The sequence below is a fragment of the Somniosus microcephalus genome, chromosome 4, assembly GCF_052327205.1.
Source record: "Somniosus microcephalus isolate GS21.2 chromosome 4, FLI_Smic_1.0, whole genome shotgun sequence".
Classification (NCBI taxonomy): domain Eukaryota; kingdom Metazoa; phylum Chordata; class Chondrichthyes; order Squaliformes; family Somniosidae; genus Somniosus; species Somniosus microcephalus.
The window spans coordinates 208060826-208087704 of NC_140990.1; the positions used below are offsets into that span (position 1 = coordinate 208060826).

At 42.9% G+C, this 26879-nt stretch overlaps 1 protein-coding gene across 1 annotated transcript in view; it reads right to left on the bottom strand.

Annotated features, from left to right (window-relative positions):
- LOC147120181 (nmrA-like family domain-containing protein 1) overlaps nucleotides 1-26879 on the bottom strand; it is a 125925-nt gene that overhangs the window by 30253 nt on the left and 68793 nt on the right. Inside the window, exon 2 of the mRNA XM_085985743.1 lies at nucleotides 14850-15088. Within this exon, the coding sequence (XP_085841869.1) occupies nucleotides 14850-15088 (239 nt within the window). The remainder of the gene's footprint in view (nucleotides 1-14849; nucleotides 15089-26879) is intronic.

Here is a 26879-nt window from a genome sequence, read left to right on the forward strand (position 1 = left end):
TTGCTACTTGCCCATTCTTTTGACAGATCCCATTTTTGTGGTCAGCAATTTGAGGTTACATTCCATCACCATTCTACAAAAATCATCAAAAGCAATTTGGAAGACAAAAATGATACTGCCAATTATTCCCACAAGTACAAATTTATTGCCTATGAAAAAAAATTAATTTGATTTCTAATGGAGAACAAAAACTACTTTGAGAGTGTCTTGTTTTGCACACTTTGTACAAAAATAATAAATTGCAGGACAACGGAGTATTACAGTTTAACTCTTTTATTAAGCATTAGGTCTGTGATCTTTGTCATAGCAGTACCAGTGGCGGAAGCCTGGCATTAGGACCCCTAGCCTGGGTCTTCAAAACAATAGTAGTCCTTACAGATGCCTGCAGGCCAATGACAACTCAGCATGTGATCACATGTGAATATAATAGGTATTCCTTACAGATGCCTGCGGGCCAATGATAATTCAATATGCAAATGTTACATCCCCTTTCTTTTAAAAGAAAAATGTTATGCATTACTTTTAAACCTTTCTTCTACACAATGTTCTCGGTAGCATAAACATATAAGTAAACTCAGCATTTAACTAGCACTGAAAACATCTCAACGTTTCAATAACAATGTACAGTTTTTTTTAGGGCAGCGATCCGCCTACACCCTTTGACAGTTCACAAGTCAAGGATAACTCTAGGCTTGACCTCTCATCCCGACCTTGTCTGGTATGAAACTGAGCATGCTCCTGAATCGGTCAACAATTCAGGTTCAGGTAAGTATGATGTGTTTTGTGTATTGCTCTGTTCATCACACTCTGTTGAACTGATCCTCTCGTCGGAATGACGGTGTTGTTCCTTGGTGTTCAGGAGGTGCCTGCGATTGCGGCGGTACACCTGTCCTTCTGGGGTGCGGACGTGATACGATCGCTCAGTGTCAGCTGGCTGGATGACGACTGCTGGCTTCCAGTAGTCATGCTCCTGGATTCTGACAGATTCTCCATTGTGCAGCGGCGGCAGTAGTCTAGCTGACCTGTCATAGTATCTCTTTTGGTGTTGCTGTCTCTGTACACGTTTTGCATGCACTTGCTTGCAGCTGATGACCTCTGGCTGCAGCTGCTGGTTGGTGCTTGGAAGGATTGAGCGAAGTCTGCGGCTCATCAATAGCTGTGCTGGTGACTTGAAGTTGTCAACCGGAGTGTTGCGGTACTCAAGGAGACTGATGTAGGGGTCTCTTTTGTCCGATTTGGCTTTGTCCATGAGTGTTTTTGCAATCTGGACAGTTTTTTCAGCAAGGCCATTACTTTGAGGGTAATGTGGGCTTGATGTGACATGTGTGAAATCCCATGCCTTGGCAAACGACTCAAACTCTTTTGATTTGTATTGGGGGCCATTGTCTGAGACTAAAGTCTCTACCATGCCATGCCTGGCAAAGGCTGCCTTTAGCTTGTGGATCACAGCTGCAGATGTGGTGCTGTGAGCTAGTCCAGTTCAAAAAATCTGCTGTAGTAATCAACAGTCACTATGTAGTCCTCATTGTTCCATGTGAACAGATCCGTTGCCGCGACCTGCCAGGGCCTGTCTGGGATACGGTGAGGTATCATGGGCTCTTTGACATTTGATGGGCGGCGTTCTAGACAAATGGAACATTTTCCGACAATGTCCTCAATGTGTTTGCACATTCCGGGCCAAAACATAATGTCACGTGCTCTTTGTTTGCATTTTTCCATGCCCATATGTCCAGCATGAATTTTTGTCAACATCTCTTCTCTGAGACTGGTAGGGATGATGATTTTCTCCCCTTTGAAGACGATTCCATTGATTTGTGACAGTTCGTCTCTGTGGTTCCAGAATTCAGATATGCTCTGAGGGCATTTCCTCCTTTCCTCAGGCCATCCTTCATGTATGACTTTGCTCAGCAGTGTGAGTTGTGCATCTTTCTCTGTTCCTGCTCAGATCTCCTTCAGTTTTGAGTCACTCACAGGTAAGCTGTTGTACACCATGTGCACCTGCACATCCATGCCTTCACTGAGGCTGCTGTCCTGGTAGCTAAGAGACTTTCTGGAGAGTGTGTCTACGACAGGAATGTCTTTGCCTGGACGGTGAATGATTGTGAAGTCGTACTTCTGTAGCTGAAGGATCATTCTCTGTAGCCTTGGTGGGGCTGCGGCTAGTGGTTTCCTCATGATTGACTCGAGGGGCTTGTGGTCGGATTCCACAATGACTTGTTGGCCATAGACATACTGGTGGAAACGCTTACATCCAAACAGAATTGCATATAGCTCTTTCTCAATTTGAGCATAGTTGATTTCACTGTCTGAGAGAGATCTGGAAGCGTAGCCGATGGGCTTTCCTTCTTGCAGTAATGCTGCACCAAGTCCGTACTTTGACGTGTCCACTTGTATTCTGAGCTCTTTGTTAGGGTCGAAGTAGGCAAGAACTGGTCCTGGTTCTCTGGTAATTAGGTCTTTCATTTTCTGAAATGCTGTGTCATGTTGTTTGTCCCACAGGAACTCATTGGATTGTTTGAGCAACTGACGCATGGGTGCGTTGATTTCAGAGAGACTCAGGGAAAACTTGGCTAAGTAGTTAACCATGCCTAGTACTCTCTCTAGCTCTGCGCAGTTCTTCGGCGGCTCCACCTTCTTGATGGCGGAGATTTTCTCTGGATCCAGCTTAATGCCATCAGTTGACAGACGATGCCCGAAATAACTGATCTTGGTGGATCCAATTATGCTTTTCTCGGGGTTGAGCCGGATACCTTTCTCCTGTGATCTTTGTAGCATCGCACGGAGGTTCCTGTCATATTCCTCTATATTCCTGCAATAGATGAGGATGTCGTCTACGATTGCGACTACTCCGTCGAGGCCTTCATAGGTTTTGTCGATCTTCCGCTGGAATTCATCCTGAGCTGAGATAAGACCAAATGGTAAACGCAGAAATCGGTAGCGTCCAAATGGTGTGTTGAACGTTGTTAGCTTAGATGACTCTTCCATGAGCTTGATAGTCCAGTATCCTGATCGTGCGTCCATTACACTGAAGTAACATGCTCCCAGTAGCTTGGGTGTGATGTCATCTAGCGTTGGTAGAGGGTAGTGAGGGCGTTTGATAGCCTTGTTCAAATCTCTGGGGTCAAGACAGACTCTGAGCTTGCCTGTACGTGGTTTCTCAACCACTACTAACGCGTTGACCCACTCTGTCGGTTCTGTTTCCTGGACGGCGATTTCTGTATTCTCCATGCTCTGCAGCTCCTCTTTCAGGCGACTACATAGAGCAAGGGGTATCCTTCTCGGTGGGCAAACCACAGGGGTTGCTGCTGGGTCGAGGTGAATAGTGCATTCATCTGGGAATAGTGCGATTCCTTTGAAAACGTCAGCAAACTCCTCCATGACTGTCTGCTTCTCAACTGGTGCTGTCAATGATAGCACTAGCTTGACAAGGTCCATGTCTAAACATGCCTTTAGACCTAGCACTGGGGGTGCTTGAGTGTCAACAATGTAAAAGTCCAACATCATGTCGCTTTCTTTGTACTTGCATTTCATCACGCATGTGCCTTTTACAATGAGCTGCTCACCCCCATAGCTGGTCAGTCTGCGTGAGGTGGGCTGCAGCTCACACTCATCCTTCAAGCTGTGATACTCACTCAGAGGAATTACATTAACCTGAGCTCCAGTGTCTAGTTTAAACTTAAGCTCTGTGCCCTGTTTTCCTATCTCAATATCTGCAAAGGCTTGCTCAGTCTCTGAAATCTGTTTTTTGTGACACAGAATCAATAAACAGTTCCTCTGCATTTGGCTCTCTATCTGGCATTTGGCTGTCACTCACTGTGTGTACTGCTTATCCAAAAACAGTCCTGCAAACTTTAGCAAAGTGGTTCCGTTTACCACATTTAGCACATTGCCTTCCTTTGGCAGGGCAGTGCTCCTTTTCCCCATGTGCCTTGTTTCCACAATATCCACAGTTTTTGAAGTGTTTTATGTCTGTGTCGCTCATTTTTAGAACTTTCTCTGTTCTTTCTGTTCTGAAACACGCTCTCTGGACGGTGTTCTTTGGTGTGTGTCTATTAACTGCGTGCACTGTCTGTTCACGCAAACTGCTCGTGGCGCCGGGTATGGTTTTCAACTGTGCTTGGGCTATCTCGTGCGATCTAGCTATGTCCATAGCTTTGTCCAGCGTTAGCCCGGACCCAACATTCAAAAGTTTCTCTCTCACTTTAGCTGAATGTATTCCAAACACGATGCGGTCTCTGACCATCTCATCTTTATCTGCATATTCACAGTCTTTTACCAGCAGTTTTAACTCAGTCACGAACTGTTCAAACGACTCACTAGCTCCTTGTACTTTCTCCTGAAACTTGTACCTAGCGAATATCGTATTTGTCTTGGGCATCACATATGATTCAAAACGGTCAAAATAACTTTTCATTACCTTTGCTTCATCCGCGGTGAGAGGCCATGTGTTAAAAATGTCTCTCCCTTTTTCTCCGATCCACAGGAGTAGGTAGCTGCATCTTTCTTCCTCCCCTTTGCTTTTCAGCAGACCCGAGAACATCAACTCCACGTGTTGCTTGAACTTGCGCCATTCTCCAGATAAGTTCAAAGATTCCCAATCCATTCAAGGCAAGGGAGCTCCAACGATGTCCATTTACAATCCCTATTCTGACACCATGTCTTGTTTTGCAAACTTTGTGCAAAAATAATAAATTGCAGGACAACGGAGTATTACAGTTTAACTCTTTTATTAAGCATTAGGTCTGCGATCTTTGTCATAGCAGTACCAGTGGGGGAAGCCTGGCATTAGGACCCCTAGCCTGGGTCTTCAAAACAATAGTAGTCCTTACAGATGCCTGCAGGCCAATGACAACTCAGCATGTGATCACATGTGAATATAATAGGTATTCCTTACAGATGCCTGCGGGCCAATGATAATTCAATATGCAAATGTTACAGAGAGTGAGAGAGATACAGAGAGGCAGATAGAGATTGAGAGTGTCACTCTGGCAGTGATTTATAGCATTCATACTATAAGCAAACCTGATCATGCAGCCAAAGCTCATTTAACGTTAAATATCATAAAGAACTAATGGCTTGATTGTGCTATTTAGGCCAAATGTGGGATCATCAAACTGCTCAGACAGTAACATTTGGCAGCTTTGAAGAATAAAGTATGTAAAATAGAGGAAAACTTCCACGACAGGTGTAATAGTTCCTATTAAAGTCATGCAATTGGGTGATACATGTTTAGATGAAATGGAGCAATTTGGTAAACATCTTATAGAAGGGAGGTGGGTTTGCTCGTATGAACCACACATGGGTTTATGACCAGTGCTTTATATTTCTGCCATGTTAATTGTTACTTTCAATGGGTATCTTGAACACAACTTTGCTTGTATCTTAACAGGCAACAATAAGGAAATTCAATCCAGCTACCCATAAGTCCATCCCCAAAAAACACAACTGCAAAATACATTTAACTATGTCCTACTTTTCTGCTTGTACATACCTCAGTGTGTCTGCCGTAGCAATGGAAAGCTAACGCTTGGTGTTATATTCAACTGGATATGTCACTTTTTCAGAGGATACAAACACCACCTCGCAATAAACAAATGTTAGTCTTGTTGCAAAACCTACAGATGAATCTCTCAAGGACAGGTACCTGACCCCATTCTGTTCCTCATCTTCAATGATCTACTGAGTGCTATAACAAGCTATTGTGGCGGAGCCACCAAGGGTCTCAGAACAATTGGTAATAATCCCTTTAACTACAGTATAGTGCAACCGCGGACTGCACCTTTAAACTGCCTGTTAACCGTACTGTATTGTGTTTTCCTGCACTCCACGTGATGACGTCATGACGCTGCTCACGTGACCACCAGTGGCGCGAAGAACGTGATGACGTCATGACATCAGCTTCCAGAATCTTCCAGTAGTCGTCGAGTGCCCAGCAAGCTGTATAGACCTGTATACCGTTTCTCCTGTAGTTTCCCTGTTAACTTCGTTGTTCATTAAAACCTGTTGATTTGATTCATCGAGTCGAATACTTTATTCAGATAGGAACCTCTGTTCCTACACTATGTTTTTAAAGCAGCAATGGTCACAGAGGGGGCCAGTTGCACTGTGTCAGATAGACATACGTTTGCAACTGTAGTTCCCCATGTGCTGAGTTTCCATTCTTAAACCGTGCCGCTATGGAGAGATGCTGGGTAGAGCCAATTATTTCCCAGTGGGGCAGGCAAGTAATCATTGGGCTATTTTGTAGCAGTCTTGCGCCTGCATTTGCATTCGTTTAAAAGCCACATTTATGAATTTCATTTCCTGGCTACAAACTTTGCCTGATGTTAGAGGAATGTCCATACAGATTAGCCGTGCAAAAGTGCCCCAGCCCCCGTGCAGCCAGTAAAGTGAGAGCTAGTGTCATTGGCAGTATCTGGTTACACTTGCCAGTGGCAGAATTGCTGTCTCTGAAGGATCCTTGAAAAATGATAGCCTAAGCCTCATTCTCAGTTCCAATATTACAGCATTGCCACCAAAGTTGGGGCTGCCACTGGCAACCACATTAATATAAAATGCCACAAGGCTTACATCGATTCCAGCTTTCTTGAATGTACATCTGTAGCATTTTGATTTAACGTGGAAATGGGAACATTACGAGAAATGCCTGATCAAAGAATATCTAATTAGATTAAGGAGGAAATAATCTGTATCTTTCACATCCTTAGGACGTCCCAAAGCACTTCACAGCCAATTAGTTACTTTTTGAAGTGTAATCACTGTTGTTATATAGGGTGATGTGGCAGCCAATTTCTGCACAGCAAGGTTCGACAAACAGCAATGCAAACGACCAGATAATGGGCGGATATTCCGACCGCCTCGCAAGTGCCGGTTTCAGGCATGCGAAGCGCATGCGCTAAAACCCAGCACTTACAATCTGTCAAGAATTCCCTCGACAGATCATCCGCCTGCCCGGGAGAAGGGCCTCCGCGGGCAGAGAGTTCCACTTTCTGCACAACCTGTGCCCGCTGAAAACCTTTAAAAATCTTATGCCTGGTAAAAGCAGGCGTAAGGCCTGCTTTTACCAGCATAAGAGTTTAAAAAAAAGTTAAATTTTTTTTCCACTCATTTATAATTTAAAAATACTTTTAAAAAAGGCGTTTATTTTTTTTTAATTAAATTTTTGCTTAAAATATATAATTTAATGTAATTTTAACTAATTTTAAATATATGATTTAAAAAAAAATTATTTAATGTTTAACTGTTTTTTAAGTGATCCCCATTCATACTTTTGACAGATCTGTGCGTAGAGACCTGTCAAAAGTGGTTCCCCATGGCCCATGTGATTCCAGGGACGCTTGCGAACCGCCTGCGCCACCGGGATACCTGGGCCACTGCGTGCGCGGACCAGGAGAGGCCCAGGATCGGAAGCCTCGGGACCTACGGAGCCAGCAGGTAAGTGCGTAGATTTTTCCCAATTGGAGGCATCTACACGCAGGAAGCCTCCGATCAGAAAATCCGGCCCAATATGTTTTCATGATGCTGGTTGAGGGATAAATATTGACCAGAACAGAGAAAACTCCATTGCTCTTCTTTGAATGGTGTCAAGAGATCTTTTATGCTATCTCAAGTACTGCACTGAAGTGTCAGCCTAGATTATCTGCTCAAGTATCGTGGAGAAGGGCTTGAACCCATAATCTTCTGAAGCAAGAGTGCTATCACTGAGCCGCGGCTGACACCTAACTCTACACACTAATCCCTGAATCTACACACTAAGACCACTTCCAGTACATAACTCCCAACTTTATACACTGAGACCACTTCCAGTACTTACAACTCCTAGCTCTACACATCGAGACCACTTCCAGTACATACTGCAATTACCTGCTCTCCAAAAAAGTCAGCAGATACCATTTCTGAAGCCCACTGCAGAGCATTAAGGGCCACCCATTACTTGGCACTTGCTATCCCCCACCGCCAACTCACACACAGCATAGGGTTCTATTCCCCCACCACTCTCTTACACTACATTCCCGCTCAACCCCTCCCTGCCCCTCTGCTTCCCTCCCCACTCCTGCCCTCCCCAGTCCTCACTTCCACCAAATAAATAATAATAACAAATGCAGATATTAAATACAATTTAGACAAGTAACTACAAAGAGAATGAATGAAGGCAGGTAAGTGGATGTTACCTTCATTCAAGAAATTGCAACTGCCAGTGGCCAAAAATGTCACCTATTTTGGTTATTTTCTCTCCTCTTTTGCAGCCCTCACCCAAACGCTCCATTTTCCATCACTGTCATCAGCATACAGTACTTTACCTCTTCAGTTTTCTTCATTTAATCCCATGAAAGTTCTCACACGCCATTCAGCTAGAAAGATGGGACAAGATAGTCTAGGTTGCAGATTTCACAGTGGCTACCTCCAGTACACTCATCTGTGAGCAATCAATGGAAAGTGGACATGAAGCATGCTGCCATGGAAAGTGCTTTCTTCAGTATGGAATGGGTTACTATTACACTGTGGGAATATCTTCACCACACGGACTGCAGTGGTTCAAGAAGAAGGCTCACCACCACCTTCGCAAGGGCAATTAGGGATGGGCAATAAATGCTGGCCTTGCTCGCAATGCCCACATCCCGAAAAAATGAATATATAAAAACGACCCTGAGCTGAGCTTCAACTCCATAGGCTCTTCATTATAAAATCAGCCTACTTCCACCATCGTAACATTGCACACCTCCACCCCTGCCTCAGCCCACCTGCCACTGAAAACCTCATCCATGCCTTTCTCATCACAGACTTAACAATTCCAATGCTCTCCTGATCCCAGACGTATTAAGGAGGAAAATGTTTTAATTGATCCCAGAGGAAATCGATTGCCTTACAGTAAAGGCCGTGGTTTCATGGGGAAACATTTAAATTATTAACATTGGCTTTTCGGATGTTAAGGTCCACTAGCTTCCCCAGCAGGGTTGTCTCTCCAATTTTCCTACTGGGTAGATGGAGTAGACGCCACTGTTGCACCTCAACAGGTATGGACCACTTGCCCCAACTATTTCCTGATTTGGAATAGGGTCAACTTCTGCTACAAACAAAAATATGAATATAATAAAATGACCTCTCTGGAAGGTGATCTGGTGGCACTGTATTGGGTATCCTAATGGACTTCATTGTGACATGGTAAAGCACGTTCATCTCTACAGTTTTGCACCTGGTGAGTTCTTGAACTCTTCCAAGCAATTTAGGGAAGTGTTTCTCGAGAGGGAGGAAAATCAATCCTATGATTACACATCTTTTAGTGGAAAGTTGCAAGGTGGCAGTAGCAGACAGCTGGGGACAGGTTGCCTGATAATGGTCTGGGTGGGGAGTAACTAGCAAAGAAGATGGGAAAGCATTTTTAGAAAACACTTTGATCCTTGAGGCCTTTATTTTATCTCCTTAGTTGACAACAATAATTGTTTTGTTTATTGCCACAAATGAATTTATGTGAAGAGGGAACTTCTCAAAAGATGTGTATATTCTCTATTGACCCGTCATTTCACTTATCACCATCTGAGAAGGGACTTGCAACCTTGGTGAAGGTAAACTCTATGATACAGGTGCTGAACGTTTATTTTTTAAAAGGTTGTACAAACAGTATACGGATTTATATGGCTGCGTGCAACAACTTTAGGTAGAATATTTGTCTAGATGGCTGAATATGGATTCTTCACCTGTCATAAAAACTGTTGCAAAACCTTAAATCTTTTGGAATTCAAACCCCAGCTTTAATTTTTTGTTTACTTGTAGGAGCAACTTACAGGTTTTCCACATCTGAAATGTCTAGATGTAGCAAATGCACAACAGGCTTAATGGTTGTTTTGCAGTTAAGACTGTGTTCAAAGAGAATAGAACACACAAGTTGATGTCTCAGTTCAGTATAACTGTGTTTTTAAATTCATTGCTGACAGGTCTTGACGTTGTTATTGTCCTTCTGGCTACTATAGCAACATCAATTACTGGGTTGTCTACCTCTGCTATATCAACAAATGGATGTGTTTGTGGAGGTAATGCTTTTAGCTATACTTGGGTCACCAAAACACCTAACTGATTATGGTAGGTGTATAGCCTTTTGGCAGCATGTTACTGTGTCTGATCTATCTATGTGCACTTGAGTTCAAGCCAGGTCTTAACTATGATGTCAAGATGACCATTGGGTAAAAAGTCTTAAATTTCCAGTCCGAGTAAGGTAATGGTATTTGGTATTTTTAATGTACTCTATTCACGGAGGAGGGCAGCACGGATTCCTTTCAATTTTTGGTACATTTCAGGGATTCTGTTCAAGGATGAGGGCAGCTCAGATTCCTTTTAGTTTTTAGTGCATTTCAGGTTCCAGCTACCAGTACAAGCCAAAGGGTTGAATTGCTGTATAGATAACTAGGTATAAGAAACATGCTTAAGATACATTTGGGTTTCTTTACAGGTCTTTGAGTCATCGTCATTTGCCCGAGTACGGTGGTAACTGTCTTAACAGGTATCTCTATGTCAGCCATTTGTACCAATGGAGTTGTTCGAGGAGGTAATGTAAACATTTTCTTGCACTATTCAGAAAGTTTGTGTTAAACGAAGTCGGTGTAAAGGGAAAATAATTAGTGGATCCAATTACACTTCTGTTTTTGTTCTATATATAATAGCACCCAAAAAATAGCTAATGTGTGTGTGAAAGCTGCCTTCTTCACATCACCGATTTAAAACTCAATAGAAATTGCAATTTATTTAGATTTTATAAAGACATTATAAATATGCTTTTCAACATGATAATTGTAATTGTGTTGCATAAAAAGGCAAAACATGGTTACACTTCTCCCTTAATGAAATTAATTGACAAATAAATCTTGGGTACCTGAAAACAGGCATTAATATAGAATAATTGTACTGTGGCAGAACCACTGAATGACTCTGGCTAACTGTATATAATTCTCTTTAACGATGTTCTAACACCAGCCTAAATCTGTACCATTGTGTTAGGCATTACTGTGTTTTGTATATAGAGTTTGCATGTACGGGGCGTGGCCCCTTTAAGAGCGCAGGAAAACGCGATGAAGTCACGTCGCAAACCACGGGGCTGCCCAGGCAGCCCTTTTGGCATCTCCGTTGAGTAAAGACCTGTTTAGTTGTTCTCTTGTGTCGATCTCCGTTATTCGTTGGAATTCGTTAATTCCTACAGTACCAAAGTTTCCCACAAAACAAAATGTAGTAAATTGTAAATATATTAATAAGTGCCATTTTAGTTAACATAATAGAAAACTACTTATTAGCCACAGCATTTTAGTTGTACGAATGGACTGCATAACTAGAGGCCATCAGTATAAGATAGTCACCAACAAATCAAATAGGGAATTCAGAAGAAACGTCTTTAACCAGAGGGTGGTGAGAATGTGGAACTTGCTACCACAGGGAGTAGTTGAGGCAAATCATATAGATTCATTTAAGGGGAGGCTCGTTAAGCATATGAGGGAGAAAAGAATGGAGGGTTATGCTGACAGAGTTAGATGAGGAAAGACATGAGGAGGCTTGCGTGGAGCATAATAGCTGGCATGGACTGGTTGGGCCGAATGGCCTGTTTCTGTTCCGTATATCCTATGTAATTATATGTAACCTCCATTGTTATAAAACATTCCACAATCCTGAACAAGCTAGGAAGATTTAGCTGGGTACTGGTGGAAAAGTATTCTCTGTGACAGACCACCATCCTTTTGCCATAATATTTTAGTTAGTACATATAGAAAAATTATCAGACGACACTTTTTTCATTGTGTAACCTGGTTGATTGCCTCTCGTCGCCATGTCATGTCTCAGCCTCACTCCCCATCTCTTGCCTACCTAACTGACAAAAGCCACTTCCAATCTGCTCCTATCTTTGCTGATAGTTGCTGTGATAAATGTCCCTCTCAGATCAGTAGGGAACACTCTGGGGGTTTGGTTATTCCAGAATGGGAAGGCCGCATTCACTGTCATTGAGGACGCCTGGACAGTGCCACTACTGGCAGTGAGGATAGCAGGGCAGTGCCACAGTCATAGTGTTCCCTGCCTGGCTGTGAGAAAAAGACCAAGAGGAAGTTGCAGCAGGCAGGTTTGACATCACGTGTTTAAATAATTTGAGGGCTACATCAGGCAGTGGTAAGGGAGGGGGCTTTGCTGCTAATATTGTGCAAGCAGAAAGAGGAATGGGGCTTTAGGAGGGACCTACTGGGATGGACAGTCTTAAAAAGAGATAGGTGAGATGGGGAGGAATTTTAGAAGTGTGGAAATAAAGCAGAATCTCCAGGCAGAGACATCGAGAGGATTTTAGAGATACAGAATATACTGTAGTTTGTGAGCAAAATAAATCTTCAACAAATAACCTATTCCACATTGACATTCATTGCATTTTTTATGATCCAGTTGCACTGGTCGAAGATAATCTCTTTAAAAGCCTACATTCCCATTCCAGCAAGAAAAAAATGATTAACAAAAAAGATTTCTGACACAGCTCTAAGGCTGATTTCCCTGATGGCAATCTGCACATACTGTATATGACAGTTCTGCATAAGTTCCAGTTGTATAAAGTACTCTCTTGAGATGAGAAAACTGCCTTACAGCTGTCTTGGATCTTATGTTTAATTTAGTTTAACCCAAACTGACCCCAACCTATCATACTAATTGCACGACTCAAACCATTATAATTGAAGAGTTAAAGTCAATGTTATAACTAAAAACTTGGCTCCGTGCCTCATTTTTCATGGATTAGATTTATACTTCTTGTAAAATAGAAAGTTCAACTATTGTGTTTTATAGGATACCTAACCCCAACCAAATACAACTGACAAAACTTGGTTTAGGTTTCTGCAAATCCCAAGTACTAAGCAGAAGACCACAAAAACATAAGCTTGTAGGATCTTTGACCACCGAGTCTACGTGTCCTTTGACTTAAAAAAGCATTGTGAAGGTGACATGGTGGCACAATGCCGGTTATAAAACACTGTCACCAAATGGTAGAGTGCACTTTTGTGGCCGCGCACTATAATTTCCTGATTTCAGCCATGCCAGTGGGGGGCGGGGGGGAGACAGGCATTTCCAAACACTGAAGGTAGTTGGAATGTGGAATTCTCTGCCACAAATCGTTGTGGAAGCCGAGTTCATAAATTCATTTAGATGGTAATTAGATAGTAGTTTATAAAAGAGGAACATTGAAAGGGTATTGGGAGCAGGCAGGAGAGTAAGAAGGGACTAAGTGGCTCATGTAGAGAAAAACAGCAGCACAGACATGATGGGCCGAAGACCCTGTTTCTGAGCTGTAACATTCTGTAATTCTAGGCAGGAATGGTAAATGGGAGAGTCTCTTCTGGTTCCTTTCACAAACGTTCATCTCAGAAGGTGCATTGCAGAGTTCTGGGAGCAGATCATTTACCTCATGGCCAGACATCTGTACATGACCCAGTGGGTATAAATTGGGGAGCAAATATGACAAAAATATTGCGGAAGGGGAAAATAGCCTTTTGTCATGAACGGTCACATCTTCCAATCCCACTTTCAGTGGAAGCATGTCTTTTTGAAGTCACCAGAAGTGTTGCAAGTCTTGCATGTGTGAAGCATGAGGTGATGATTTAGGGGCTGAAATTCTACCCCTGGTGCACTGGCAGCACTGGCACATTCTGCACTATCGAGTACTGAGGGCAATTCCCACATTTTCTGAACAAGAAGCAAAATACTGCGGATGCTGGAAATCTGAAACATAAACAGAGAATGCTGGAAACACTCAGCAGGTCAGGGAGCCCCTGTGGTGAGAATAGACAATTTAATGCTTCGCATATGGCCCCTTCTTCAGAACTAGGCTGTCCCCTAATACAAGTGCAACTGGCATGCTCCCAGTGAAATCTGCATCATGCAGTGGGAACACAAAGGTCTGGATTTCCTGGGCAAGAGCACAAAAGTATGGTGCAGCTTCTTAAAATGGCACCTGCTGGACAACCTGCTGGACAACCTACGCTCTCACACCTGGCAGCTATCCCTTGCCCTGCCAGTACACTTTACACCCAATCTCAGCCTATTACCATCTCGTCTAGCTTCTAACACCTTTCATTGTCTCTTTTTTACTTCTTTTGTTTCTTTTATCCGATCGCAGCCCTGCCTCCGATCCATCTTTTCTTTCCAGTTTTGAAGAAGGGTTCGACCCGAAACGTCAACTCAAATTTCTGTCCACGGATGTTGCCTGACCTGAGTTTTTCCAGCATTTTCTGTTGTTATTTCGGATTTCCAACATCCGCAGTATTTTGCTATCGAACCTATGTCAAGCAAACTGTTTTGAATGGTAGGGTGCAGCAGTAAAGGTGAAATCAAATAAAAGGGAACCAATAAACATCTAATCCAAAGAGGCAAGCAAAGGTACGATGCCAAGAAAACAAAAACCAAAAAAATGCAGACTAATCTCATGAAAAGGTCAGTCTTAAAGGTACTTCTGGTTGCCGTGTGCCTGCAGGAGTCTCCTTTGCTCCACCTTCGAAGGGTGAAAAGCACTGGCCTGGCTCCAAGGGCACACCACATCACAATTCCCACCAACAAGCCCCAGTGAATGGTGCAATGAGCCTCCAGCACAGCCCCATCTGAAAACAAGCACAAATGGGGTGCACTGGGTCTGATCCTAGATTTTTTGCTCCCTCTGCGTCATCAGCACACAGGAACAGAATTTCACTCCCTTAACTGCAACAGATTTTTTTTTTTTTTTTTTTTTTTTAAACACAGCTGTCTCTTTTCTTGACTGTAGGCAAAAAATATATACATGCTGTGAGGGCAGTTCTAAACCAGATTGATGCTTAGGGAGACTGTTCTGTACATCATTTCCTTCATACCTGCTGTACTTCTCTATCTTTGTCCATATACTCCCAGTAGTCTGTGACTAAGAAGACGCCATACACTTCTTTCAACGCATCAAACAGGCTCTTCTCATTGTCCAGATCAGCTTTCACTATCTCAGCTCCAAGACGTTTCAGTTCTTTAACTTCTTTTTTTCTTGGGTTCCTCGTAATAGCTCTCACTTTGAATGTGCCATCCTTTAATAGGGTCACCGCCACCGATCCACCTTGATTTCCTGTGCAAGATTAAAAACTTCTATTTATTTTACCAGTGGAGAACGTTTACATCTCGATGGACCTTTCTTAATAATAGGTATAAATGAATTGCTTTGGAGTTGTGTTTAACTGTTCCTGTCTCTTTAAGGCCACAAAGTAGAATTGAACAGAAATCGGATCTTCTAGTTGACTGAGTACTCCCGGGAAGAAGTGCTGTAAATTGGCACATCCTAAGTAGAGGCTAATTACAGGAAACTTTCCATTAACCGGCCCCTAAATAACCGGAACGCTCTATCCACCGGCAAAATTCAGGAGTCGGTTCAGATAACTTTTATTACTTTTATTACTCCATTTGTTGCTGTGCAAGGGTGTAGCTGAAGCTGTTGCTAAGCTACAGATGCGCTTGCCACTTGTGCCGATTGTTTTGAAGCTGTTGCAACAGGGTTTGTTGCTTTATACGGAGCTCTGAGCTCCGTATCTTTTACTATAGCGTTCGGTTATTTGGAATTGTTGATGAACCAGCACCAGGTCGGTCCTGTCCGTGCCGGATACCAGAAAGTTTCCTGTACCATTGCTCAGGAAAGTATGCCTGTTTAAAAAAGTGAACTTGATTTTTTTTTCATCAGATACTACTTATTCACTGGTAGGTTCACTATCTGTTCAGTTATGATTTGTTAGTTTTATGAATATGATTTTTCAGCCAATAAGAGAAAATGCAGCATACGCTTTACAAGTGTGACACTTTTGGGGTGCAATAGATGTATTAGACACAAGACTTTTATTATATGTATATAAATTACCAAATCACTCAAGTTAAATACAAAAATTATTCAGATGATTTTATTACTTTTTGCCTCATTACTTATTTGACCCTGCAATGTGTGATCAGAGGCTGCTTTGTAATCATCACAGGAGATGAAATCTGTACGTCAAGCTTGCACTAGATTATTTTAAGACTATAGCAGCAGATCTCTGCAATCTCTGACTGAGTTTCTCTGACAGTATTGCCAGAACCAGGAAGGTCGCAGGTTTGATCCTCGGGTAGCCAGGACGGCAGTGGGGCACTGCATTTAGCCTCAGTGCCTCAAGCTATCACGGGGAAAATCAGCCAGAGTTCCCACTCCTGATCACTAACAAGTGGCCTATTTATGTATAGGTACCAGATGAGGATAGAATGCGACCACCTCCCCCCCCCCCGCCCCCCCACCCACTGGATGCTGGCAACCATCAACTGTGCCCCACCATAAGCCTGTGCCTTCAGGAGAGGGGAGAGGAGGGAGAAAGCTGGGACAAAAGCAACATTCCTGATTGATTTAAAATTAGTGAAACTGATAAGCAAGTATATTTAAATAGTGGTAGTTTTCATTTTAAGCATATATTTTAATCATGACTTCGACAGGATTTTCAGCCTTTTCCTTTTCTTCACAGCAGCTTGCCTCAGCCAGGATATTCAACAAGCTGCTGGTTTGCTCATTTGAAAGCAGGGGACAGATTTTCAACAAAAATTGTTTTCAGTGTGACAACAACGCTCAATAACTCCTTGTCACATTGATTACACGATCTGAGTCACTTGCTGTGTTACAGTGTTCATATCCCCAAGTGCAGTGACTTATGTAACTCCTCTAATTTACTCATTACCTCTTTGAGGACTGCATTCACATTTTGCACAAAAATTAACAAGATTATACAATTTGGTTTATTCACTGAAAATCTGTGAATTAATAAATGGTGTATGATTGGATAAGTTGCGATATGTTTAACATTTACTTTCCTTTCCCTTAAGTCTCCCACACTGTTTCTTGACTGAGAGGACAGTTAGGTGCTAAAGCCTACACTCATGTTGCTCTATAAGCAGTATTAGAACATAAGAACATAAGAAATAGGAGCAGGAGTAGGCCATTCGGCCCCTCGAGCCTGCTCCGACATTCAATAAGATTATGGCTGATCTTCTACCTCATCTCCACTTTCCTGCACTATCCTCATATCCCTTAATTCCCTTAATAGCCAAAAATCTATTGGTCTCTGTCTTGAAAATACTCAACCACTGAGACTCCACAGCCCTCTGGGGTGGAGAATTCCAAAGATTCACCACCCTCTGAGTGAAGAAATTTCTCCTAATTTCAGTCCTAAATGGCCGACCCCTTATTCTGAGACTGTGACCCCTGGTTCTAGACGCTCCAGCCAGGGGAAACATCCTCTCTGCATCAACCCCATCAAGACCTATAAGAATTTTGTATGTTTCAATGAGATCACCTCTCATTCTTCTAAACTCTAGAGAATACAGGCCTAGTCTACTCAATCTCTCCTCACAGGACAATCCCCCCATCCCAGGAACCAGTCTGGTGAACCTTCGTTGCACTCCCTCTATGGCAAGTATATACTTCCTTAGGTAAGGAGATCAAAACTGTACCCAAGACTCCAGGTGTGGTCTCACCAGGGCCCTATATAATTGCAGTAAGACGTCTTTACTCTTATACTCAAATCCTCTTGTAATAAAGGCCAACATACCATTTGCTTTCCTAATTGTTTGCTGTACTTGTATGTTAACTTTCAGTGATTCGTGTGCAAAGACATCCAGGTCCCTCTGAACACCAACATTTCCCAATCTCTCACCATTTAAAAAACTCTGCTTTTCTATTTTTCCTACCAAAGTGGATAACTTTACATTTCTCCACGTTATATTCCATTTGCCATGTTCTTGCCCATTCACTTAGCCTGTCTATATCCCCTTGAAGCCTCTTTGCATCCTCCTCGCAACTTACATTCCCACCTAGCTTTGTATCATCAGTAAACCTGGATATATTACATTTGGAGCCCTCATCCAAATCATTGATATAGATTGTGAATAGCTGAGGCCCAAGCACTGATCCTTGCGGTACCCCAATAGTTACAGCCTGCCAACCTGAATATGACCCGTTTATTCCTACTCTGCTTTCTGTCTGTTAACCAATCCTCAATTTATGCTAGTGTATTATTCCCCAATCCCATGAGCCCTCATTTTGTTTAATAACCTCTTGTGTGGCACCTTATCGAATGCCTTCTGAAAATCCAAATACACCACATCCACTGGTTCCCCCTTATCTATTCTGCTAGCTACAACCTCAAAAACTGTAACAGATTCGTCAAACATGATTTCCCTTTCATAAATCCGTGCTGACTCTGCCCAAACCTATTATTATTTTCTAAGTGCCCTGTTACCACGTCCTTAACAATAGATTCTAGCATTTTCCCTACTACTGATGTCAGGCTAACTGGTCTGTAATTCCCCGTTTTCTCTCTCCCACCTTTCTTAAATAGTGGGGTTACATTTGCTACTTTCCAATCCGCGGGAACCGTTCTAGAATCTATGGAATTTTGGAAGATGACATCCACTATTTCTATAGCCACCTCTTTTAAAACCCTAGGATGTAGGCCATCAGGTCATGGGGATTTATCGGCTTCCAGTCCCATTAATTTCTCCAGTACTTTTTTTTACTAATACTAATTTCTTTCAGTTCCTCATTCTCGCTAGACCCTTTGTGCTCTGCGATTTCTGGCAGGTTTTTTGCCTCTTCTTCCGTGAAGACAGAAACAAAGTATTTGTTTAATTTCTCTGTCATTTCCTTATTCCCCATTATAATTTCTCCTGTCTCAGCCTGTAAGGGACCCATGTTTACATTTGTTAATCTTTTCTTTTTTACATACCTGTAGAAGCTTTTACAATCTGTTTTTATGTCTCTCGCTAGTTTACTCTCATATTCTATTTTCCCTTTCTTTATCAATTTCTTGGTCCTCCTTTGCTAAATTGTAAAATCCTCCCAATCCTCAGGCTTATTACTCTTTTTGGCAACATTAAAAGCCTCTTCCTAATCTAATACTATCTTTAATTTTTCTTGTTAGCAATAGTTGGATCATTGGTCCCTAGTTGTTTTTATTCCTTAAGGGAATGTATATTCGTTGCAAATTATGAATTATTTCTTTAAAAGTCTGACATTGCTTTTCAACTGTCATATCTTTTCATCTAGTTTCCTAACCTACCTTACCCAACTTGCCTCTCATACCTACGTAGTTTGCTTTGTTCAGGTTTAGGGCCCTAGTTTCGTACTTAATTAAATCACTCTCAAATACAACATAAAATTCTATCATATTATGATCACTGCTCCCCAGAGGCTCCTTTACTACAAGGTTATTAATTAACCCTGTCTCTCTGCACAGTACTAGATCTAAAATAGCCAATTTCCTCATAGATTCCTTGACATACTGATTTAGAAAACTATCTTGAATGCATTCCATGAACTCTTCCTCTGCACTATATCTGCAAATTTGGTTTGCCCAATCTATATGAAAGTTAAAGTTCCCCATGATTACTATGTTACCCTTGTTACATGCATCTCTAATTTCCTGATTAATATTCTGCTCGATGCTACAACCACTGTTAGAGGGCCTATTGACTACTCCCACTATTGTTTTCTGCCCTTTGTTTTTTCATAGCTCCACCCAAACTGATACTACATTTTGTTTTTCCAAGCCAAAATCCTTTCTCTCTACTGTCTTTATTCCCTCCTTTATTATCAGGGCTACCCCTCCTCCTTTTCCATTCTGCCTGTCTCTTCCGAAAGTCAAATATCCTGGAATATTTGCTTGGTCACTCTGCAACCATGTCTCTGTAATGGCTATTAAATCAAACCCATTTATTTCTATCTGCGCTATTAATTCATCTATTTTGTTGCGAATGCTTCGTGCATTCAGATATAGTACCTTTAGCTTTAATTTTTTTGTTTTTATTATTTATATACAGTATTGAGTTGGAGGCTTTAACATCTAATTGTCCAGCCTGAGGTGACTGTCATTCCTTAGAGGAAATACTTGTCTCTTCCTCACTTTATGGCTGTGATTTGTGTGGGGAATTGCTGACTTCAATCCACATGCTGCCACTTGTTGGAGTAATGCGTTACAGCACGGATCCCTACACCTACTGGATATGCTTAACAAATTAGTTGTTGCACATACATTGATAGCAAGATTGTGTTGTGTGGCACTACCACTGTGCTAAATGGAATAGATTCAGAACAGATCTAGCAGCTCAAAACTGGGCATGCACAAGGCACTGTGGGCCATCAGCAGCAGCAGAATTGTATTGCACCACAGTCTGTAACCTCATGGCCCGGCATATCCCTCACTCTAACATTACCATCAAGCCAGGGGACCAACCCTGGTTCAATAAGGAGTGTAGAAGAGCATGCCAGGAGCAGCACCAGGCGTACTTAAAAATGTGGTGCCATTCTGGGGAAGCTGAAACACAGGACTACATGCATGCTAAAAAGCAGAAGCAGCATGCTACAGACAGAGCTAAGCAATCCCACAATCAACGGATCAGATCAAAGCTCTGCAGTCCTGCCACATCCAGTCGTGAATGATGGTGGACCATTAAACAACTAACGGGAGGCGGAGGCTCCATGAATAGCCCCATCCTCAATGATGGTGGAGCCCAGCACGTGAATGCAAAAGACAAAACTGAAGCGTTTGCAACCATCTTCAGCCAGAAGTACCGAGTGGATGATCCATATCGGCCTCCTCACCACCACAGAAACCAGTCTTAAGCCAATTCGATTCACTCCACGTGATATCAAGAAACAGCTGAGCGCACTGGATACAGCAAAGGCTATGGGCCCCGACAACATTATGGCTATGGTGCTGAAGACTTGTGCTCCAGAACTAGTCGCGCCTCTAGCTAAGCTGTTCCAGTACAGTTATAACACTGGCATCTATCCGACAATGTGGAAAACTGCCCAGGTATGTCCTGTCCACAAAAAGCAGGACAAATCCAATCCGGCCAATTACTGCCCCATCAGTCTACTCTCAATCATCAGGAAAGTGATGGAAGGTGGCGTCAACAGCACTTATTCACCAATAACCTGCTCACTGATGCCCAGTTTGGGTTCCGCCAGGACCACTTTACTCCAGACCTCCTTACAGCCTTGGTCCAAACATGGACAAAAGAGCTGAATTCCAGAGGTGAGGTGAGAGTGACTGCCCTAGACATCAAGGCAGCATTTGACCGAGTGTGGCATCAAGGAGCCCTAGTAAAGCTGAAGTCAATGGGAATCGGGGGGAAAACTCACCACTGGCTGGAGTCATACCTAGCACAAAGGAAGATGGTTGTGGTTGTTGGAGGTCAATCATCACAGCCCCAGGACATCACTGCAGGTGTTCCTCAGGGCAGTGTCCTAGGCCCAACCATCTTCATCTGCTTCATCAATGACCTTCCCTCCATCATAAGGTCAGAAATGGGGACGTTCGCTGATGACTGCACAGTGTTCAGTGCCATTCGCAACTCCTCAGATAATGAGCAGTCCATGCCCACATGCAGCAAGACCTGGACGGCATTCAGGTTTGGGCTGAGGAGTGGCAGGCAATATTCACGCCACACAAGTGCCAGGCAATGATTATCTCCAACAAGTGAGCGTCTAACCACCTCTCCTTGACATTCAACAGCATTACCATCGCTAAACCCCACACCATCAATATCTTGGGGGTCACCATTGACCAGAAACTTAACTGGACAAGCCACATAAATACTGTGGCAACAAGAGCAGGTCAGAGGCTGGGTATTCTGCGGTAAGTCTCACCTCCTGACTCCCCAAAGCCTTTCCACCATCTACAAGGCACAAGTAAGGAGTGTGCTGGAATACTCTCCACTTGCCTGGATGAGTGCAGCTCCAAGAACACTCAAGAAGCTCGACACCATCCAAGACAAAGCAGCCCGCTTGATTGGCACCCCATCCACCACCTTAAACATTCACTCACACCACCACCGGCGTACCGTAGCTGCAGTGTGCACCATCTACAAGATACACTGCAGCAACTCACCAAGGCTTCTTCAGCAGCACCTCCCAAACCCGCGACCTCCTCCACCTAGAAGGACAAGGGCAGCAGGTGCATGGGAACACCACCACCTCCAAGTCACACACCATCCTGACTTGGAAGTATATCACTGTTCCTTCATCATCGCTGGGTCAAAATCCTGGAACTCCCTCCCTAATAGCACTGTGGGAGTACCTTCACCACACGGACTGCAGCGGTTCAAGAAGGCGGCTCACCACCACCTTCTCAAGGGCAACTAGGGATGGGCAATAAATGCCGGCCTTGCCAGCGACGCCCAGATCCCATGAACGAGTATTTTTTTAAAAATATTGACTAAAAACATGATTACATGTGGCATGGCAAGTACTCTCTTCCAAGAAAAACAGGTGTCCTATTTAAACTATTATCTCAATGTCAGAAAATATCCTCCCAAAATAATTTTTCTAAATATTAAGCCTTTTTTTATATAGATGTATTGTAAAAGCAGAATCCTTTCTGGAAGATTGTCTTGAAGCTCTTGCTCTTGTCCAACAGGTTCGAGGCTCTTACTCCCTGTGAGGATGGGAACAGGGACTGCGGGGAGGATGAGCAACCTGGCCACAGCACCGTGGAGCGGGGGGCCATTCAAGTGGGGGGAGTTAAAAGAAATGTTGTAGTGGTAGGGGATAGTATCGTTAGGGGGATAGATAGAGTTCTTTGCAGCCGAGAGCGAGAGTCCCGAAGGCTGTGTTGCCTGCCCGGTGCCAGGGTTAAGGACATCTCCTCTGGACTGGAGAGAAACTTGGAGTGGGAGGGGGAGGATCCAGTTGTCGTGGTCCATGTTGGTACCAACGACATAGATAGGACAAGGAAGGAGGTTCTGCTGAGGGAGTTTGAACAGCTAGGGGTCAAATTAAATAGCAGAACCACAAGGGTAATAATCTCTGGATTATTACCTGAGCCACGAGCGAATTTGGCTAGGACAAATAAAATTATAGAGTTAAATGCATGGCTCAAAGACTGGTGTGGGAGAAATGGGTTTTGCTTCCTGGGACACTGGCACCAGTACTGGGGCAGGAGGGAGCTGTTCCGTTGGGACGGGCTTCACTTGGCCAGTGCTGGGACTAGAGTCCTGGCGGATCATATAACTAGGGCTGTAGAGAGGGCTTTAAACTAACTAGTGGGGGGGAGGTTCCTAGAGAGCAAATAATAAAAATGACAACAGAGAAGGTCATAGACTTAGGTAGCAGTGGGGAAATTAAAAACCAGAGCGTGTCAGGAAGGGGCAGAAGGTATGGAGTAAAAGGTAAAGTAATAAAAAGGGCAAAAGCAGGAACTAAGTGTCACTAAACATCTTTGAAAGTTCTCTATCTGAATGCACGTAGCATTCGTAACAAAATAGATGAGTTAATGGCGCAAATAACTACATATGGGTATGATCTTGTGGCCATTACAGAAACATGGCTGCAGGGTGACAATGCCTGGGAATTAAACATACCAGGTTATTTAACGATCAGGAAGGACAGGCAGGAAGGAAGGGGAGGTGGGGTGGCTATGTTAATAAAGGAAGGAATCACTGTAATACAGAGAAATGATATTGGGTCAAAAGATCAGGATAATGAAAGAGTTTGGGTGGAGGTAAGGAATAATAAGGGGAAAAAAACACTAGTGGGCGTAGTCTGTAGGCCTCCGAACAGTGGCAACTCTGTTGGACGGAGTATCAATCAGAAAATAGTTGAGGCTTGTAATAAGGGAACATCTATAATTATGGGGGATTTTAACTATCATATTAATTGGACAAATCAAATTGGGCACGGCTGCCTTGAGGATGAGTTCATTGAGTGTATTAGGGATGGGTTTCTTGAGCAGTATGTAACTGAACCGACCAGGGAGCAAGCAACCTTGGATCTGGTCCTGTGTAACGAGACAGGATTAATTAAAAATGTCCTAGTAAAGGATCTCCTTGGAATGAGTGACCATAACATGGTTGAATTCCATATTCAATTAGAGGGTGAGAAGGTTGGATCTCAAACAAGCGTGCTAAGCTTGAATAAAGGAGACTATGAAGGTATGAGAGCGGAATTGAGTAGAGTGGATTGGGAAAATAGATTAAAGGGTAAGACGATACATGATCAGTGGTGTACATTTAAGGAGTTATTTTACAACTTCCAAAAAAAATATATTCCACTGAGAAGAAAAGGGTGTAAAAGAAAAGTCAGCCATCCGTGGCTAAGTAAAGAAATTAACGATAGTATTCGACTAAAAACAAGGGCATATAAGGTAGCCAAATCTAGTGGGAGGATAGAGGATTGGGAAAACTTTAAAAGACAACAAAAAATAACAAAAAGATTGATTAAGAAAGGGAAGATAGATTATGAAAGTAAATTAGCAAAAAATATAAAAACAGATAGTAAGAGCTTTTATAGTTATATAAAAAGAAAAAGGGTGGCTAAAGTAAATGTTGGTCCATTAGAGGATCAGACTGGGAAATTAATGGTGGGAAATATGGAGATGGCAAAAACACTGAATGAATATTTTATATCAGTCTTTACAGTAGAAGACACTAAGAATATCCCAACACTGGACAAACAGGGGGCTAAAGGGGGGGAGGAGCTAAACACGATCAAAATCACTAAAGAAGTGGTACTCGGTAAAATAATGGGACTCAAGGCGGATAAATCACCTGGACCTGATGGCTTACATCCTAGGGTCTTGAGGGAAGTGGCGGTAGGGATTGTGGATGCATTGGTAATAATTTTCCAAAACTCCCTGGACTCGGCAAAGGTCCCGGCAGACTGGAAAACTGCTAATGTAACACCCTTATTTAAAAAGGGCAGTAGACAGAAGGCTGGAAACTATAGACCGGTTAGCCTAACATCTGTGGTAGGTAAAATTTTGGAGTCCATTATTAAGGAGACAGTAACAGGACATTTGGATAATCATAATTTAATAGGACAAAGTCAGCATGGTTTTATGAAGGGGAAGTCATGTTTGACAAATTTGCTGGAGTTCTTTGAGGAAGTAACATATAGGGTAGATAAAGGGGAACCAGTGGACGTAGTGTATTTAGACTTCCAAAAGGCATTTGACAAGGTGCCACACAAAGGATTATTGCTTAAGATAAAAAATCACGGGATTGGGGGTAATATTCTGGCATGGATAGAGGATTGGCTATCTAACAGAAGGCAGAGAGTTGGGATAAATGGTTCATTCTCAGACTGGCAATCAGTAACTAGTGGTGTTCCGCAGGGGTCAGTGCTGGGTCCCCAACTCTTTACAATCTATATTAACGATTTGGAGGAGGGGACCGAGTGTAACATATCAAAGTTTGCAGATGATACTAAGATGGGAAGGAAAGTAGTGAGTGAGGAGGACATAAAAAACCTGCAAGGGGACATAGACAGGCTAAGTAAGTGGGCAGAGATTTGGCAGATGGAATACAATACTGGAAAATGTGAGGTTATGCACTTTGGCAGGAAAAATCGTAGAGCAAGTTATTATCTTAATGGCAAGAAACTGGAAAGTACTGAATTACAAAGGGATCTGGGGGTCCTGGTGCATGAAACTCAAAAGGTTAGTATGCAGGTGCAGCAAGTGATTAAGAAGGCCAATGGAATGTTGGCTTTCATTGCTAGAGGGATAGAATATAAAAATAGGGAGGTATTGCTTCAGTTGTACAAGGTATTAGTGAGACCGCACCTGGAATACTGCGTACAGTTTTGGTGTCCATACTTAAGAAAGGACATACTTGCTCTCGAGTCAGTACAAAGAAGGTTCACTCGGTTAATCCCGGGGATGAGGGGATGGACATATGAGGAGAGGTTGAGTAGATTGGGACTCTACTCATTGGAGTTCAGAAGAATGAGAGGCGATCTTATTGAAACATATAAGATTGTGAAGGGGTTGGATCGGGCGGATGCGGGGAAGATGTTCCCGATGATGGGTGAAACTAGAACTAGGGGGCATAGTCTTAGAATAAGGGGCTGCTCTTTCAAAACTGAGATGAGGAGGAACTACTTCACTCAGAGGGTGGTAGATCCATGGAATATGCTGCCCCAAAAAGCTGTAGAAGCTACATCATTACATAAATTTAAAACAGAAATAGACAGTTTCTTAGAAGTAAAGGGAATTAAGGGTTACGGGGAGCGGGCAGGAATTTGGACATGAGTCTAGGTTCGGATCGGTCATGGCCCTGTGGGTAGCGGAGTGGGCCCAGGGGCTGTGTAGCCTGATCCTGCTCCTATTTCGTGTGTCTAATTCTGTTAGATTCAGGAGATGGTTCGGTGATAGTGGATTGGCGGTTAGGATCAGATCAGCCATGATCTTATTGAATGGCGGAGCAGGCTTGAGGGGCCGATTGGCCTACTCCTGCTCCTATTTCTTATGTTCTTATGTAAGCCACTCTGAAGGAGGCCTTCCTTACTTGTGCAATAATACCCACTTTCCAAAAAATGACAAATATTATTTCAATGGGATGATTCCACAATGTATAAAGAAGGAACGACTTGCATTTATATAGCACCTTTCATGACCTCAGGACGCCTCAAAGCATTTACAGCCAATGAATTGCTTTTGAAGTGTAGTCACAGAATGTAGGAAACGCGGCAACAAATATGCTAATCCACGAAAGGATTTAAAGATGAGGACAAGGACTTAAAATCTGAGGCATTGGGGTTGGGGAGCCAATGTAGATCAGCGACGGCTGATAAAAGTCATGATTCCCTTATTTTACAGCAATTGATGTTGTCATCATTAATTGAAGGGCCAGGATAGAGTGCTGCTTTGGGACTAAGGTTATCCTCTTCAGTCATGGCTCATAGCCTCTTGATACAGGCAAGAACAAGAGCTAAAGAATAATATTATGAAGTAGGTAAAGCCACCAGAATCATGGCAGAGCAGGCTATCTGGATGTTGAAGCAGATCAGGGAGTGGCTTATATACGTAAACCTGAGGTGATCCAAAACTCGGCTGCCCGTGTCCTAACTCGCA